The sequence below is a fragment of the Aspergillus aculeatinus genome, assembly GCF_003184765.1.
Source record: "Aspergillus aculeatinus CBS 121060 unplaced genomic scaffold BO66scaffold_39, whole genome shotgun sequence".
NCBI classification, from domain to species: Eukaryota; Fungi; Ascomycota; class Eurotiomycetes; order Eurotiales; family Aspergillaceae; genus Aspergillus; species Aspergillus aculeatinus.
In genome coordinates, this window is record NW_020291508.1 from 242,363 (window position 1) to 256,797 (window position 14,435).

Below are 14,435 nucleotides of genomic sequence, written 5' to 3' on the forward strand. Positions count from 1 at the left end.
AATTGAAAGTGGAACGGGTTAACAGCATGAACATGGGCGTGTTTCAGCAATCGAAAAGCATCCAAGACAAATGACGAGTAAAGCTCTGTCCAGCTTGCAACTGCACATTCCTTCTCGCGGTGGAGCCTATCTCCCTCCCCGTTCCTAAATAGTTGAGGCTGAAATGCTCAGGCCACCTAAGGTGTGTAGAAAATGGCCCCGTTTGCTGACTGGGTAGTACAGTACAACCATCAACATTTGTCCGAGCTACCACAATCCCAACAACCCTTTAGTCAGCTATGCCAGCCTACAAACATTATGCAAATTGGGTAAGAGTCATATGTTGCCATCTTCTTGAAGCCACTGGGAGGTTTTGAGCACCAACATTTGTGCGACAACCCCCGTGATCCGTGCCGCCGATCAAATGAACAGATTTGAAATTCGGCCCCCTGAGTGCAATCAAGTAATTCCCCGAGCGACACTGGTTACCATGTTCCGTGTGACACAACGAGGTCAATGCGCAGTGTTAGAGCTCATCGCAAGGATGTATTTCCGTGGCCCTCCCTTGAAGATAGTCCACGGCGAGCAAATATATTATATACTACCGCTTCCGTGAGCCAGAGAGTTAACCATGATGTTTCAACCACTCATCCCCTGAGGAAACCTACAAGCAGGAAGGTGCGTATATAAATTAGGTATGTGATGCATGAAACACACTCCACCACTTATTCACTAATCTTCAACCGTTCACTGATTTTCTGCCCGAAGCTGCAGAATCCACCTGCAGAACGAGGTCGGCGCCATAGATTCATCACCTATCCACAATGCGAACCTCAAATCTTGTCCTCATGACCCTGGCAAGAGCAGCCATGGGCCGTGTGGCAGACCAGAACAACAACGCTCCGCACCCAGTCACCAGCGTGCAAACAGCGTCCTGTGTCTCGACCGGCCCGACGACCGCGTCGGACTGCATCCCTTCTTCTCTGAGTGTCGCGGCGATATTCAGATAACTCTACTCTTTGACTCCCAACAGCCACAAAAAAACACTTATTCTCATCTTCTACGACTCTCGCTCCAGGTATATTATTTTGGGAAGTGGATGAAAAAGTATTTATACAGAATGATATAGAAAACTACTCCCACTCCGCCAGTGGTAACTAAGGCGACGCCCCCGAATCACTATCCAGAAGCCGTGTAGTCCCCGACCCGTACCGCAGCCCCGTCGTGCGCTCCACCCCAGCCGGCTTCAGCATGCCGCTCGGGAAGGACTCCAGGAACTCGCGAAGATAGGGCACGCACGCTGCCACGATCGTGACGGTCTGCAGGACCTGGCCGCAGAGCATCCACGGGTAGAGCGCCACGGGGAGGGAAGGGCTGGGGTCGAAGCCGTGGACGTAGTGGAGCTGGACGGCGGAGACGAGGATGTCTCTATTTGTTTTTAGCAAACTGGTTAGGACGGGCAGGTACTCGTGACATACGGTCGATCATACGCGGGAGGGCAGGGATAGAGGAGAGGAGGGGGGACGTACAGAGTCCGAACGCTCAAGCATCCGATCACCACCAACCGTTTGCGCAGACGCATGCGAAGTCGGTAGATGAGGATGCTCGGAACAGCAAATAATATGGTCTCGATGATGATGTTCATGACGCCGTAGTAGGTCCATAGAACCGTCTGTATCAGAAACATGGTAAGCGCGTGTAGAAAGCTCGGCATGCGCGAATAGACTCATACCACGTCCAAGCATGTCCCAGACATCAGGTTCCAAACCTCAGGCGGACGGCACTGAAAGGCGACCGCGAGGACCATGGTGAAGGTCCAGAGGACGAGAAACGTCCCGACGGCGACGATCGCGCGGGTGAGAGTCGTCAGCGCGCTTCCGGACAGAACCATGTAAAAGAGAGCGACGAAGGAGAGCTTTCCCAGCCCGAGGGTCAGGACATGGAAGATCTCCGTCAGGTAGACGGCTGTCTGGAGACCCGCGAGCTGGTCTTCGAGGGTGTCATCGTCGATCCCCGGTCGGCCCAGGCCACGGGTTGCGGCGAGAGAGACAGTGGCCCCGGCGATGGCGGATGAGAGCTGTCCGGAGGTGTGAGATTTCTATGATTGGAGCCAGCACACGGGGAATGTTAGGGGTTTCTTACTGACCAGCGTGCTCAATAAGAGGGTCAGAACCAAGATCTTCCTTCCGAGGAGATGCCAGCTCGTCAGAAGGCAGGCCGCCACCGCCCCGGATGACACAATCAGCAAGAACCATGAAACAATCTTAACAACGGCGCCGTGGTCCTCCATCTTGCACGGCAAGAAAGATTAACACACTTGGACGCCAACAGTGGGGTGCTGTCTATCCGAAGGATTTCGGAAGTTTATCGTATTCGGAGTAAAGCCATGGGCGTGCTGGATACATTTAAGAGCCTAGTCAGGACCGCGAGGTAAGCGGAAATGTCGACTCGGTCACATCTACTGAGTAAGGTAGTACTGTGTGGGAATGATGGTTTGGTGATCATGGCGAGGGCGTGACAAGACAACACCCAACCCTAACAGAGCCAGCAGACGGTAGCCCCCCCCCATTGCCTAAATCGGGCCATCCCACTGCAACATCGCAATATTACAATCTCAATGCTGCTGCCTCCCTGTGACTGGAGCTAGGTACTCCCCTGGCCTGAAAGAGGACGGGACCTACATGTCCTGATGCTGATCGCAGACCCGGGGCAGCCTCATCTTGACCTCGTTCCAGGGCGACGCTCGGTCAGCAGAAATTGACTTTGTCCTACACATTCTGCTCCTGGGTCTGGCTCTGGCTCTCCTCGTCAGAAGTCGAATGACAAGTCGGCCATTGGTGGTGGCACAAAGGTCTCCCCAGGCGACAGGCATCTTGGTTAAACTGTAAGCCCCGCACCTTGTCCTACTTTGCCGATCGGACAGCCCGAAGTTGAATCAGGGGCCCAGCTCAGCCATCCCTTTCCTCTGTCAACCGTTGGCATCTCTCTCGGGGGTTTCCGTTTTTCCGTTATGTTCTCTCCGTTCCTTTTCCAGAAATCGAATCGGGTCTGTTCTTGCATGCCCATCCTGCTCACCCTCCAATACTAGAACCAATCTCCTCCGACAAGATGCGCGAGCGCTCCCCAGCTGAAAGTGTGGTCGAACTGACCTCAATAGTGGCAGAGGGACCTTCCGTCCTCCATCGGGGCAATGTGGTCCTCTGTACGCGGGATGCACTCGAGTTGGCCCAGGTGGGAAAGAAGGAGGTCCTCAAGGTAAGTCCTACGGTTGGACATATGCCATCATCTATTTGTCAGCTGACCCATTTGACAGCGCAGATTCGGACTGGCCAGCACGGTGGGATTTGCCTGCAGCCTGATGCTCACATGGGAGGCCTTTCTTATGTTCGTTGCCATACATTGCTCAGTCGACCTAAATTAACATGAAAATAGTAACTTCGGCGTAGGCCTGCCAAAGTATGGTTCCCCGATTGCCGTGCTGACATGAAAGGCTTTGTGTTGGTGTTAATCTCGTTCCTAGTGGAGGGCCAGCCGGTCTGGTCTATGGCTATATCGCAGTTTGGATCGGCTTCATCAGCATATTTACTGCATTGGGGGAGCTGGCGAGCATGATCCCGTCGGTAGGTTTTGACAGCTGCTGCTCGTGGTCACTCTCTGACATAACATCCGCAGGCCGGTGGGCAATACCACTGGGCGAGTATCCTAGCACCCGAGTCATCGAAGCGATTCATCAGCCATGTCACCGGTATGTCAATGCACCTTTTCAACAACATAAAATCACTTTCAATTCTAATTCAAGGCGAAGGCTCAATCTGCATTATCGCTTGGACAGCTGTTCCAACAGGGGCGGTGTATGTAGCCGGGAGCATCCTGCAGAATGCGGTCGCCATGAAACGTCCAGACTACGAACCTGAAGGCTGGCATGTAACTTTGATTATGTGGGGGATTTTGCTGATCTGCGCCATCCTGAACACCTGGCTAGGGATGATTCTGCCCGTGCTGGAGGTGTTCATAGGCATCGTCCACGTGCTTGGCTTTTTCGCGGTTCTCATACCGATTGTCTATCTAGGTCCCAAGGCTGACGCCAGGTCAGTATTTGTCCAGACGTTCAATGTCGGCGGTTGGCGTGATATCACATTGGCCACTTTCGTGGGCTTGAAGGGAATCGTTGGCGCTTTTTTAGGTATGTCCGGCGGCCCGTCCCTTCAGCGTGATATGAGAGCTGACGTCAAGCAGGCACAGATGGAGTGGTTCATGTGAGTAGTCACACTGGACTGATTCGATTCTCTACTGAAACTGCCAGATGGCCGAGGAGGTCGCGAATAGCACCATGGTAGTTCCACACTCGATGCTGTTCGCCATCGCCATTAACGGAGTCCTTGGCTTCGCGATGCTGATCGCCTTCCTGTTCACGGCGGGAGATCTGTCCGCTGTTCTCAAATCGGACGCTCCGTATCCCTTCATGCAGATCCTCGAAAGTGCCACCCAGAGCACGGGGGCTGCCATTGTGTTCTCGAGCATAATCGCGATCATGCAGGCCTGCTGCGGACTCGGTGGGATTTCTTCGGGGAGCCGCATGCTGTGGGCCTTCTCGAGAGAACAAGCCCTTCCAGGCTGGCGATGGATTCTTCAGGTACGCTGCAGTCTGCTTACTCGCCCGTCGTTCCCCACTAATCAGGCTTCTACAGCTCAACAAGCGAACATCAGTTCCGTTCCACAGCATTTGCGTGATCGTCATCGCAGCCGGCCTCATTGGCCTCATCAACATCGGCTCGTCGGTGGTCCTGAACATTGTCCTCTCCCTGCTCATGGAGGCATTCTTCTTCTCCTACGTCATCCCCCTATCCCTGCTCCTGTATCGCCGCGTCAAAGGACACATTTCTGAACCGCAGCAGGGTGGGGGGGATAACAAAGGCTTCGTCTGGGGTCCTTTCCGGGTGAGGGGGTGGCTAGGCATAGCGAACAACATCTTCGCGCTGGTCTTCTCGGGCATCGTAGTCATCTTCGGATTCTGGCCTGCGAACAGCCATCCGACTCCATCGCACATGAACTACAGCGTAGCGATCTTTGGCGGGGTGTTGATCCTGGCGGTGGGGTATTATCTGGGATGGGGGAGGAAGCACTATATGGGACCCTTGGCCGAGGTTGAAGTTGCGGCGGGATCCGTGGAACAAAGAAGGGGCGAGAGGGGTTTGTGAAACCAAGACTCTTGCTCGGCCTGTGTCATAGTGAATGAAGACGTAAATACTCGGACATAAACATAAATACTAGATCCCTCTTTCCGTACACCTCTATCCTCCGGCTCTACCTCTTTTTAGATATCATCACATCACTTTCAAAGGCATCCGCCACCAAGATGACAGGCTCAACAACACACACCCCTTCTCCGCCCTTTGAGATCCGCGAAGTCCTCACCAAAGCCGAGTTCGCGCGTCTAAATGACGTTCTCTGGACTGCAAACTTTCATCCCTACGAGTGAGTCACTCCAGCCCCCCCCCCCCCCCCCCCCCCCCCCCCCCCCCCCCCCCCCCCCCCCCCCCCCCCCCCCCCCCCCCCCCCCACCCCCCCCCCCCCCCCCCCCCCCCCCATATTTACCACCTACCCATCCTCGCCTCACGAGCCTCATCCAGAACACACATCCTATCCCCAATCCCTTAGGCTGACAGAACACCCTGTCATACAGACCAATCTTCACCCTCTGCCACGCGATCACCGGCCCGACCGCCGCCGACCGCGCGCACGACATCGCCCGCGACACTGACCTCCACTGGGCAGCCCACGAACGCAACCCAGCCTCGCACTACATCTACGCCCTCGACCCGACCACCGGCCGCGTCGCCGGCGGCTGCGAATGGACCTTCCACCACGCCAACCCGTTCCCCGAGGGCGTGGTCCGCGTCCCGTGCACCTGGTACCCCGAGGGATCGGAGGTTGCAGAGTTCGCTTCCCACGTATTGACGCAGTGTCTGTTGCCGCGGCGGGCTTGGCTTCGACGGGCGCATGCGGGTTCGTGATTCTCCTTACTGGTTCTTGGTGGAACTGTACTAGAGGAGGTGGGGTGTTTGCTGACTGGCTACTTGGACATATGTATAGGGGTCAATCGAATGGGCGTGCATCCGGACTACCGTCGTCAGGGGGTCGGGCGGATGCTGATGCAGTGGGGCCATGAGCGGATTGACGCGTGGGGGTATGAGTGTTTCATCGAGTCTGGGGCGATGGGAAGGTGGCTGTACGAGGAGTGCGGGTATCGGAGGGTGATGGCGTTGGCGGTGGATTGTCACCGGAGGAATCCCAGTGCGGAGTGGGAGAGGCTGATGTTTGAGTATCGGTCGGTGGGGATGTTGTTGCTGTGGAGGCCGCCCGGGGGAGTCTGGGATGAGCGGATGCCGGCTGGGCCGTGGGCGGTGACGGAGGGGACCTGGCACGATGTCGGGGTCGAGCGTGCGGATGATACGAGTCTGTCGATGGAGGATGCGCAGGTCGAAGAGGATCTCGGACCCTGCTAGGTAGTGGATGCAGCCTGGATGGGTGGTGGTTGTTCGGCTTGGTTGGTGTTGTCTGATCGCTCACTCTGGACTCGAAGATTCCGGAATCTGGGGGAAGTTAGTGCTCGTCGTGTATTGAGTCTACACGGGGCTAAGAGGTTGGTAGACATGAGATGAAGAGTCTTCGTCAGAGTCCCACCCGGTAGCAAGAAAGGATTCTGCGGTGGTGATATAATATATTGTCCGGAAATCTAGGTTTTCCTTCTGGTCGATTGACGTTTGCGAGAATGTTGGGCTAACGTCATTGACATGTTGGGAAGGGAAATCCAGGGCTCCACCGCTGCCTTATACAAACTCAACCTGAACCAAAGGATGATTGTCAAAGTTTTTTTCTCCTTGACTCTGCAACGTCACATCCTCTGTGTTGATGTCGCGTAATCGTTGATGAATATGTGGCAGTGGAACCTGAGTGATGTTACTCGTAAGTGCTGCCAGTAACTAGAATGCATATCAAGAGTCAAGGAAACTAGTGGGTGTTGCGCATTACTCGGTCGGGAAAAGCCGGTTTTGTTCACTTCGCATCACCACCGATGCCGAATCCGGACATCCGCCACACCAGCTGGACAGCCACAGTTTCCCAAGACCTTCCGCTTGACAACAACACCAGCAAGCATACGTTATACGTATACACCTGCTATTTTAAGATCCCATCTCAAACCAAGGTTCACCAGGGGTATGACATGAGACCAACAGCATCCCTCACATCATGCCTCTGTCATATCAACTGATTCTGCAAGGGCACACCCAGGGCTCACGCAACTCAAACACCTGACTGACTCCTTATCTTATCGTGGTGTGATCCACGGCATCGGCCTCGGCCCGCTCTGGCCCAAGGGTCAGAGCTTCCTGGCCACACAATCAGCACGCTTTCGGAACCTTAATTGCAGAATTCAGAAGGTCTGCCGGTTGCAGACAGGTTGGGGAGCTGCATTTCCGCGGGTTGGGGGGGGTGGCAGCCGTCGTAGAAAAATCGAGCATGATTGCGCGGTCGCACGCAACGGGTAGGTAGTCTATGTCGTTTGTCTGTGTTGGGCAGCATTGGCGACCGGGAGGACGCGACCGTGCCGATATCAGCATACAATTACCATATCATAACGACTCAAGGGCAATTATCATTAGGTAGAGGATACTCAGTCAGACTCGGCTAGCACGGCGTTCCAGCCCAGCCCAGCTAGATGGTGGTGGTCGGGTGAGCCGAAGAGTTTTTTTCCTTGCGCGGGAGATTTTCTTTCTATGCGCGGTTTTCGCACAGGGGGCCGGGCGGGTTTCCTTCTGATAAGAGTGGCAAGTTTGGCGGAGAAATTGTTAAGGTTCGCTGCGGTTCTAGATGCCCCACTATACTCAAGGAAGCATAGACTGGCCCTGACAGCTTCGATCCCAACGGTCTAGGTCCCCTTTCCGGCCATCACGCCTCTCGGATCGATTGTGCCGCGTAAGAAGAAAATTTTGATCGGGTGTATGATTCACTACACCATAGCATAGATAGTACTGTGTAGTTCTATCAGGAGATGATCCTAAGGGGTAAGAAAAAAAGTTATATAAACGCTTTGTCGAGCTGGTCCTCCTCGACTTTCTTTTCTCTCATCATCCAACAAAGCATTTTAATTCTAATACCTCCTCCTCTTCCCAACCATACAACACCAAAGCCCATCCGGGTTAATTTCCTCCACACACCACCTTTCAAAATGACTATTCCCTTCCCCATGATCGGCCCCGAGAGCTACGGCCTCTACACTCGCCGCGCTGCTCCTCGCAACGTTGCAGAGGACGCCCTCGCCAAGGAGCTCGAGTCCACTGATGTCTCCCGCGGCCAATTGGGCTCGCGCAGCTCCTCCGCTGCCACTATGGCCACCACTTCCACCACCTCTTCATCCTCCAGCTGGAGACAGAAGCTTTCTCAAAAGTGAGTCACCTACTTTACTTCACCATCTGCCTCTGCAAAATGCTAATGACTTGAAAACAGGTACAAGAAGTTCCACTTCGCTTGAGTCTCCATCCGTCAATGTGAAACACATTACCACCACATCACGAAACCAACAAAACCACCATCATAAATAATCAACCATGAAAACCACTGAGCATATCCGCTCTGATACGACATATAACGGCATTTTCGGAGGAGTCTAGAGGGTTATGAGCGGGGCGGGGAGTTTCTTTTTCACCTGTGAAAACTTTTTTAATACCTGTTACTACTTAATTTTGTCGGCGGGCATGTATATATGAACGCTTTAGACTTACATATTCATTTCACGTTACCTCAACCAAAATTCTACGAACTTTACTATCATCTCGAAATATTGTTATTTGTCTTGACTCGCGAGATGACCACAATTTTCTGCTTAGGAAATATTTTGTGGAAGTTGATCGTTTTGCCAATTCGTAGTGTATGTCATTCGTCTAGATGAAAACCGATCTCACCTACCAATTTTCCTATCTCGGAAATGGTCGCTGTTACAAGAGATGGTATTATCTACGAGTATTCACCCCGATCCACGATGCCGATCCCCTGGCCCTACCAAACACTAAGCAGCACCAAAGAAAAAAAAAATTCACCGGGTCATCTGCTCCTTCACACCTTAGCGTAGGAAACAGGGGGCACCGGGTCGATCGGGTCCCAACGGGAACGGCGGCATCGTCAGGGCCCTCGGCCAATCCAAGCATACAATTGCTAAGGCCAATTGTTTCTTTTTTCGGAACAGCGACCGTGCGCAGGAAGTCGGCCGGGATTTTTTCCTTAGCGTCCGACTCTTCGGGAGTCTTCGCGTGGCGAATTTCGATGCTCTGACTAGCTTAGTGGGCTCCACATCCCGATTATCCAGGCTCTTCGTCTCGGTCGGTGAGTCAAAGCGCGAGGCACCGCAACGTGCGCTGGAAGATAAGGGAACCGGTTTTCATGTTTGCTTTACTCAATTGATCCGCTACCTGTCGGTCGAGAACAATGGTAGGATATGCCGATCATTTCGGGATGTTCGAGGATGCGAACCGGAGTTGCTGACTCGGGGGGTTGGAACAAAACCAAGCTTTTTGGGTGTGGCCCGGTGAGAGGATTGGGTTTGTCTTTATCGCTTGTTCGCTCGCCTTGTTAGGGCGTTCTCGACGATTAGAATGCCTTGCTTCTATACCTACCCTGGCGTTATATGGCCTCTAAATTGAAGGCCCGGCTCCACTTTCTGCGACCAAGGTAAAAGCCATGTGTTTGAAGAATATAATTCTGATGCAATATATATCCACACCCAAGCAGGCCCACCAACTCTGCATGTAATCCGGATGCATGCAAGAGTAAGAGGCCTCATACCATGAGAGTCCAGTCACATGATATGTTATAATGTTCACTTTCTGAACTGACTTTGTGTTATCGACACAAACAACACAAAAGGTTCAACTACATATTCCTAAAGACCGCATTATTAAACAGTATCGGGAGTAATCCGGCCACGTCATTCGAGGCGATCCCCTAGGCGAGTTGCCCACATTAGCGCTGCCAGTTCATCAACCAACCACCAAAAGTTCTACAAATGGTTCCATATTTCCCATTCCTCTCTCATCATACTGTCTACAAGCATCCCCTGGTCACAATTCTCGACCGGCAACTAGGGCCTTATTGATTCAGCACCACTCAGCGTGACTTTGCGATGACCTTGGTTTCAGGGCGCATAGACATCATTCCATACTCTTTCCGTCTCGGTGGTGCTAAGTGACTCCAGATTGGGCTTCTTGAGCGGCTGTATAGCAGCTATTCATCTAGCAGTGGGCTGGATTCCTTTAAGAAGTAAGGATGCTAGCCCACTACAGGATATCATTAATTTCAATAAGTACCAAGGCCGAAAAACGACCAAGCCTATATCATTACCACTAGGGTTTTATATACATATGTAAACTAGCACCAACCTAGATTACCTAGTCTACTAGTATCAAAAATGTCAAGTAGATAACAGAAGTATATGTATACAGGAATGAGTGGGGACAAAAAAGGCCCCGGAATGCGATCTGTAGTACCGGGTTCGAGGTAAGTTGCCGGCCCCAGCCTACAGCATGGGGCTTCGGCGACAGTAAATTGACTGCGGCAGATGCCGGAGCGGCAGAATACCTGAAGATGGTGAAAAGGTATTATAAACAGAACCAGAGGCCAAGTAGAAGTAAATATTAGATAGGTAGAGAGCTGGATTAAGCCTTTACTACATACCTATCATATCAAGCTTATCTTACTTACCCTTTGATTCGTATTCATTCCTTATATCAATACTCCCTAAATGAAAATAGGAGTTGAGCACGCAGTAGTTTGTATAGCCGCTTTAGATGAAGGACAAGCTATGAATACTGGAGATGTAAAGGGCTCCATTCGAGAGTCAAACACAACATAGATTCAAGAATCGATGAATCAATCATATCCAAGAAGGAACTCTAGTTGCTCATAGCCTACACTCAGATGAGGCAATAATTCAGTGGATATAGCCCGACTACTCTCTAATAAACAAAGAAGCAGTATACAGCACTCATAAGATTCTCAGACACTCCCACGATCGTTGGGAGGAGAATGTCAAATTTGGCACGAGGGAGCGATTGTTCTTGCTTAGCCAGCCCTTGGGTCGAACTTCGATAGGATCGCAAAAGGCCTTCCTTTCCGTGTTGTTGACATGATTGCACGCGGGGATGGCAGTATACACAAATTGTTGGTATAATAAGGTCTCCTTGTCGATACTTGAACGAAGACCTTCTTACCCGATGAGAAATGGACTGGCCGCATATAGTCACACTTGTGGCGGGCGAGTACATTCCTGCAACTAATAGCCACCACCAGAAGACCAGAAAGGGTTTCGGTTCGCTCTCCGAATATCCGGTGTGGCATTGATGGAGGTGGTTGGATGAATTGCAAGCAGTGCTCATTGAACAATGAATAAAGACACCTAATACCCTGAACAAAGCAGAAGCAGAAAAGTGTTCATCTAGTGTAGCCGTTGCTATCCTCGCCCCACGGACAGCACTCGATAAATTCTTGCTGGTCCATCGGCGCACATGTTGAAGATGAAAGGAAGAATTCGATGGAGGTCTCGAGGTACGCTGCTGGCCACCAGTGAGGTCCTGTCATATAGCTGTGTCAGTCTTCGGAGCTCCTTGTTCACCTTGCTTTGAGCTTCTTTAGCCAGACGCAGGTAGCGGATACAATGCTTTGTTCTAGATTTGTGTAGAAGGATCCTTTTTTTTTGCATCGCACAGCACAATGAGTGCTAGGGGCAAAGGATTGCAGGTGATTGTTGCTATGTTTTTGATAAACCATTCCTTTCCCTTATTCTTCAATCCACTTAGCTGCAACCATAACGGTGTAATCAATTGGAAATTCCCATCAATGTCTCCTTCAATTGCATTTGGGACTTGAAATGCGAGCGCTATCTTTATTCCCACACTAGCTATATATAGAACCACGCGCCCTCGACTTCGACACCCCACCGCCATCACGACCACCTTGAGTCTATCAAATCAGGAGGCAGGGCACCAATCACCACAAGCTGTTGCTCCTCTGAGGAAAAAGCCACCATGTCGTCGGGACAAAGCTTCTTCAAGATGCTCCCGGGTCCGCCGCTCGATTCCGTTCGAGTCATTCACCTGCAAAGCAGGCCGGACTACTGGGATAACGAGAAAATCCGGGCCATGATTGAAAAGAGCATGGAGCGCCCACCGCGAGAGGCAGATCGCATTCCCCAGGCCGAGGCCACAGCTAAGATCTGGACGGCCATTTGTCCTTGATGCTCTCAGCGTTCCGCCCTCGGTCAAGGACCCTAAACCTGGCCAGGAGCCCCAGCGCCTCGAGGTCGACATCTGCCAACTTGGCAGTACCGACTGGGAGTCGCGGCACGAGGGCCCGCTGGCCGTCATCCTCACACGCGCCAGATCCAAGGACGCGCCCGACCGCCACACACCGGCCGTGCCCTTTCTCCAAGTCTTCTGCATGGACGGGACGGAGGAGCCGCCCACGCTGGACGAGGCGCGCGCCCTAGCGGACTGTTGGGTGCCGCGCCAGAGTCGGTGGGAGATCCGGGAGGCAGGCGGCGCGTTTATCCTGGCCAAGGGCCACCGCATGTCGATCTTCCAGTGGAGACCGGAGTGTTCCGACTGCGACCCGGAAGAGTTGACCCTGTTTCCCTGGTACGGCGGGGACATAGACCATGGGTACCGCTGCCTCTGGCATGACCACGAGGAGGTCGAGCAGCTCATGAAGACCCTGCGTCGCCGGATCCAGGATTGCCCCATCGCGTACGAGCACCGGCCGAGTAAGGATTGCTGCGTCGCAATAGAGTCTGATTCTGAATGAGCGGCTCTCCCTCGTCCCGCTCGCCCACTCTCGTGTCTGAGCTGACGGCTTGGCCCGAACTTCCCGAATTTGTAGTATCAATGCACAATCTGATCTCATAATTTCTTTCCTTTCATTTCTGAATCCCTCTCTCTCTTGCAAATTGCACTCATACATTACCCCGTCTATCCACGCAACAACCAGATTACTGTACCTTTAGTCAATTATCACTATAAATCCTATCTGATCCACCCTCGATCCCACTGGAAGAGGCAGATATGTACAGAGAGGAAGGATTTCTCCGTGGCTGCGCCCCGGACCTCATTCACGCACAAAGCGTCGCCATCACTGAACCACCGACTGAACCACCGACTGGACCACCTGATCCAACTCCTCCACCTCCAGCCCCAGCCGGGCATTCCAAGAACCCCCGGGCACGCGGCTCCAATCGCCGTAGGGCCCATCGGGAAACCTCCCCAGTCCGGCCGCCAGGTTCAGGATCCGCGCGCCGGCCAGATCCCCCTGATTGAAGCGCTCCGTGCTCTCTTCGATCAAGGGCTTCAGGTCCACGCGCTGGACTCTTGCCCCCCGTCGCCCGCTCGAGCGCCGCGAGGACCTCGTTCTGCGTCACCGTGAAGGACTCGACGTAGACGTATTGGTTCTTGGTCAGCTCGGCATGTCGGAGGATGGCAACCAGTGCCCGGCCAATCTGCGAGAGGGTGCTGACGGAGCCCGGGGTGACGCCGTCGTCGTAGATGGTGGCTTCGTGGGTCTGCAGGTTGAAGCCCAGGAATCCGATCTTGAGGGCCTATTTCCGAGAGAACCGATGTTAGAGATCTGTCGCGAGAGTAGAGAGAGAATTGCGGATGATGACGGAGAGTGTTGTAAGCGGTGCTTGGGATAGAGGGGTAGATGAACCTCATCCGGGAACAATCAACGTAGGATACAGGGGGGGGGGGGGGGGGGGGGGAGGAATAGTAGACACGAGAAAGACAACTCACATAGTCAAAGAAGGCGCCGGTGATGACTGTCGTCCAACTCATCTGATCCTCCCTCGCTCGCAGGTAATCGACCTTGGCTTTCTTGCCCTCCAACATAGGCGCCAGAGCCCGGACTCGCTCATCGGCCGAGTTGTTCCCAAACTCGGCGGGAATGAATCGTTTGACCCCGGCTGCGAGGGCCGCGTCGACCAGGTTCTGCTGGGCAGCGTAACCGCCTCGTCCAACGACGCTGATGACCGCATCCTGGTCCTGGAAGGCGGAAACCAAGGATTCGTGGCTGTAGTCGGACCGAATCACGGGCACGCCCTCTGGGAACACGCTCGTTGAAGAGTCCCGGGAAAGCACGGTGACGCGGAATTCGTCAGCGGAGAGAAATGCCTTGAGAACATGGGGCCCCAAGTTGCCTCCGGCCTGGAATCATGCGAGGAGTTTCACTGGTTAGTTTCCATTTAGAGACGGTGGTTCTCTGAGACGCTGTGCTTACCCCGACTATAACGACGTTTCTCAACGAGGATGCCATTTCTATTCAGATATATTGGTCTCTGCGTGACGAGTCGAGTGGAAGATGAGAAGATCTGCTCTGAATGACATTAGTAGTCACAGCTAGATGTAGGGCCTTTTATA

General features: G+C 53.1%; 5 protein-coding genes across 5 annotated transcripts; 3 read left to right on the top strand and 2 right to left on the bottom strand.

The window, feature by feature from the left end:
- Positions 1–1,097: 1,097 nt before the first annotated feature.
- On the bottom strand, positions 1,098–2,460 carry BO66DRAFT_393551 (uncharacterized protein). Its single transcript, XM_025647785.1, has 4 exons — positions 2,126–2,460; positions 1,712–2,056; positions 1,509–1,651; positions 1,098–1,407 (listed from the first exon to the last, which is right to left on the bottom strand). Exons 1-4 carry the CDS (start codon positions 2,267–2,269, stop codon positions 1,137–1,139), a joined length of 903 nt encoding a protein of 300 aa, XP_025501666.1. The 5' UTR covers positions 2,270–2,460; the 3' UTR covers positions 1,098–1,136.
- Positions 2,461–3,087: 627 nt separating this feature from the next.
- Positions 3,088–5,177, top strand: BO66DRAFT_413305 (choline transport protein; the record flags this gene model as incomplete). Its single annotated transcript, XM_025649408.1, has 7 exons — positions 3,088–3,234; positions 3,293–3,363; positions 3,470–3,599; positions 3,652–3,724; positions 3,779–4,206; positions 4,283–4,612; positions 4,668–5,177. The coding sequence occupies 7 exons, from the start codon at positions 3,088–3,090 to the stop codon at positions 5,175–5,177; spliced, it is 1,689 nt and encodes a 562-aa protein (XP_025501667.1).
- Positions 5,178–5,295: 118 nt separating this feature from the next.
- BO66DRAFT_140289 (GNAT family N-acetyltransferase) lies at positions 5,296–6,600 on the top strand. The gene is made up of 3 exons (XM_025642053.1): positions 5,296–5,454; positions 5,663–5,985; positions 6,073–6,600. Exons 1-3 carry the CDS (start codon positions 5,336–5,338, stop codon positions 6,483–6,485), a joined length of 855 nt encoding a protein of 284 aa, XP_025501668.1. The 5' UTR covers positions 5,296–5,335; the 3' UTR covers positions 6,486–6,600.
- A 5,456-nt stretch (positions 6,601–12,056) lies between these two features.
- Positions 12,057–12,831, top strand: BO66DRAFT_403545 (uncharacterized protein; the record flags this gene model as incomplete). The annotated part of the gene is made up of 2 exons (XM_025648870.1): positions 12,057–12,093; positions 12,185–12,831. 2 exons carry the CDS (start codon positions 12,057–12,059, stop codon positions 12,829–12,831), a joined length of 684 nt encoding a protein of 227 aa, XP_025501669.1.
- A 324-nt stretch (positions 12,832–13,155) lies between these two features.
- On the bottom strand, positions 13,156–14,331 carry BO66DRAFT_473181 (aromatic alcohol reductase; the record flags this gene model as incomplete). The annotated part of the gene is made up of 4 exons (XM_025653025.1): positions 13,156–13,355; positions 13,390–13,618; positions 13,812–14,222; positions 14,296–14,331. The coding sequence occupies 4 exons, from the start codon at positions 14,329–14,331 to the stop codon at positions 13,156–13,158; spliced, it is 876 nt and encodes a 291-aa protein (XP_025501670.1).
- Between the last annotated feature and the right edge of the window lie 104 nt (positions 14,332–14,435).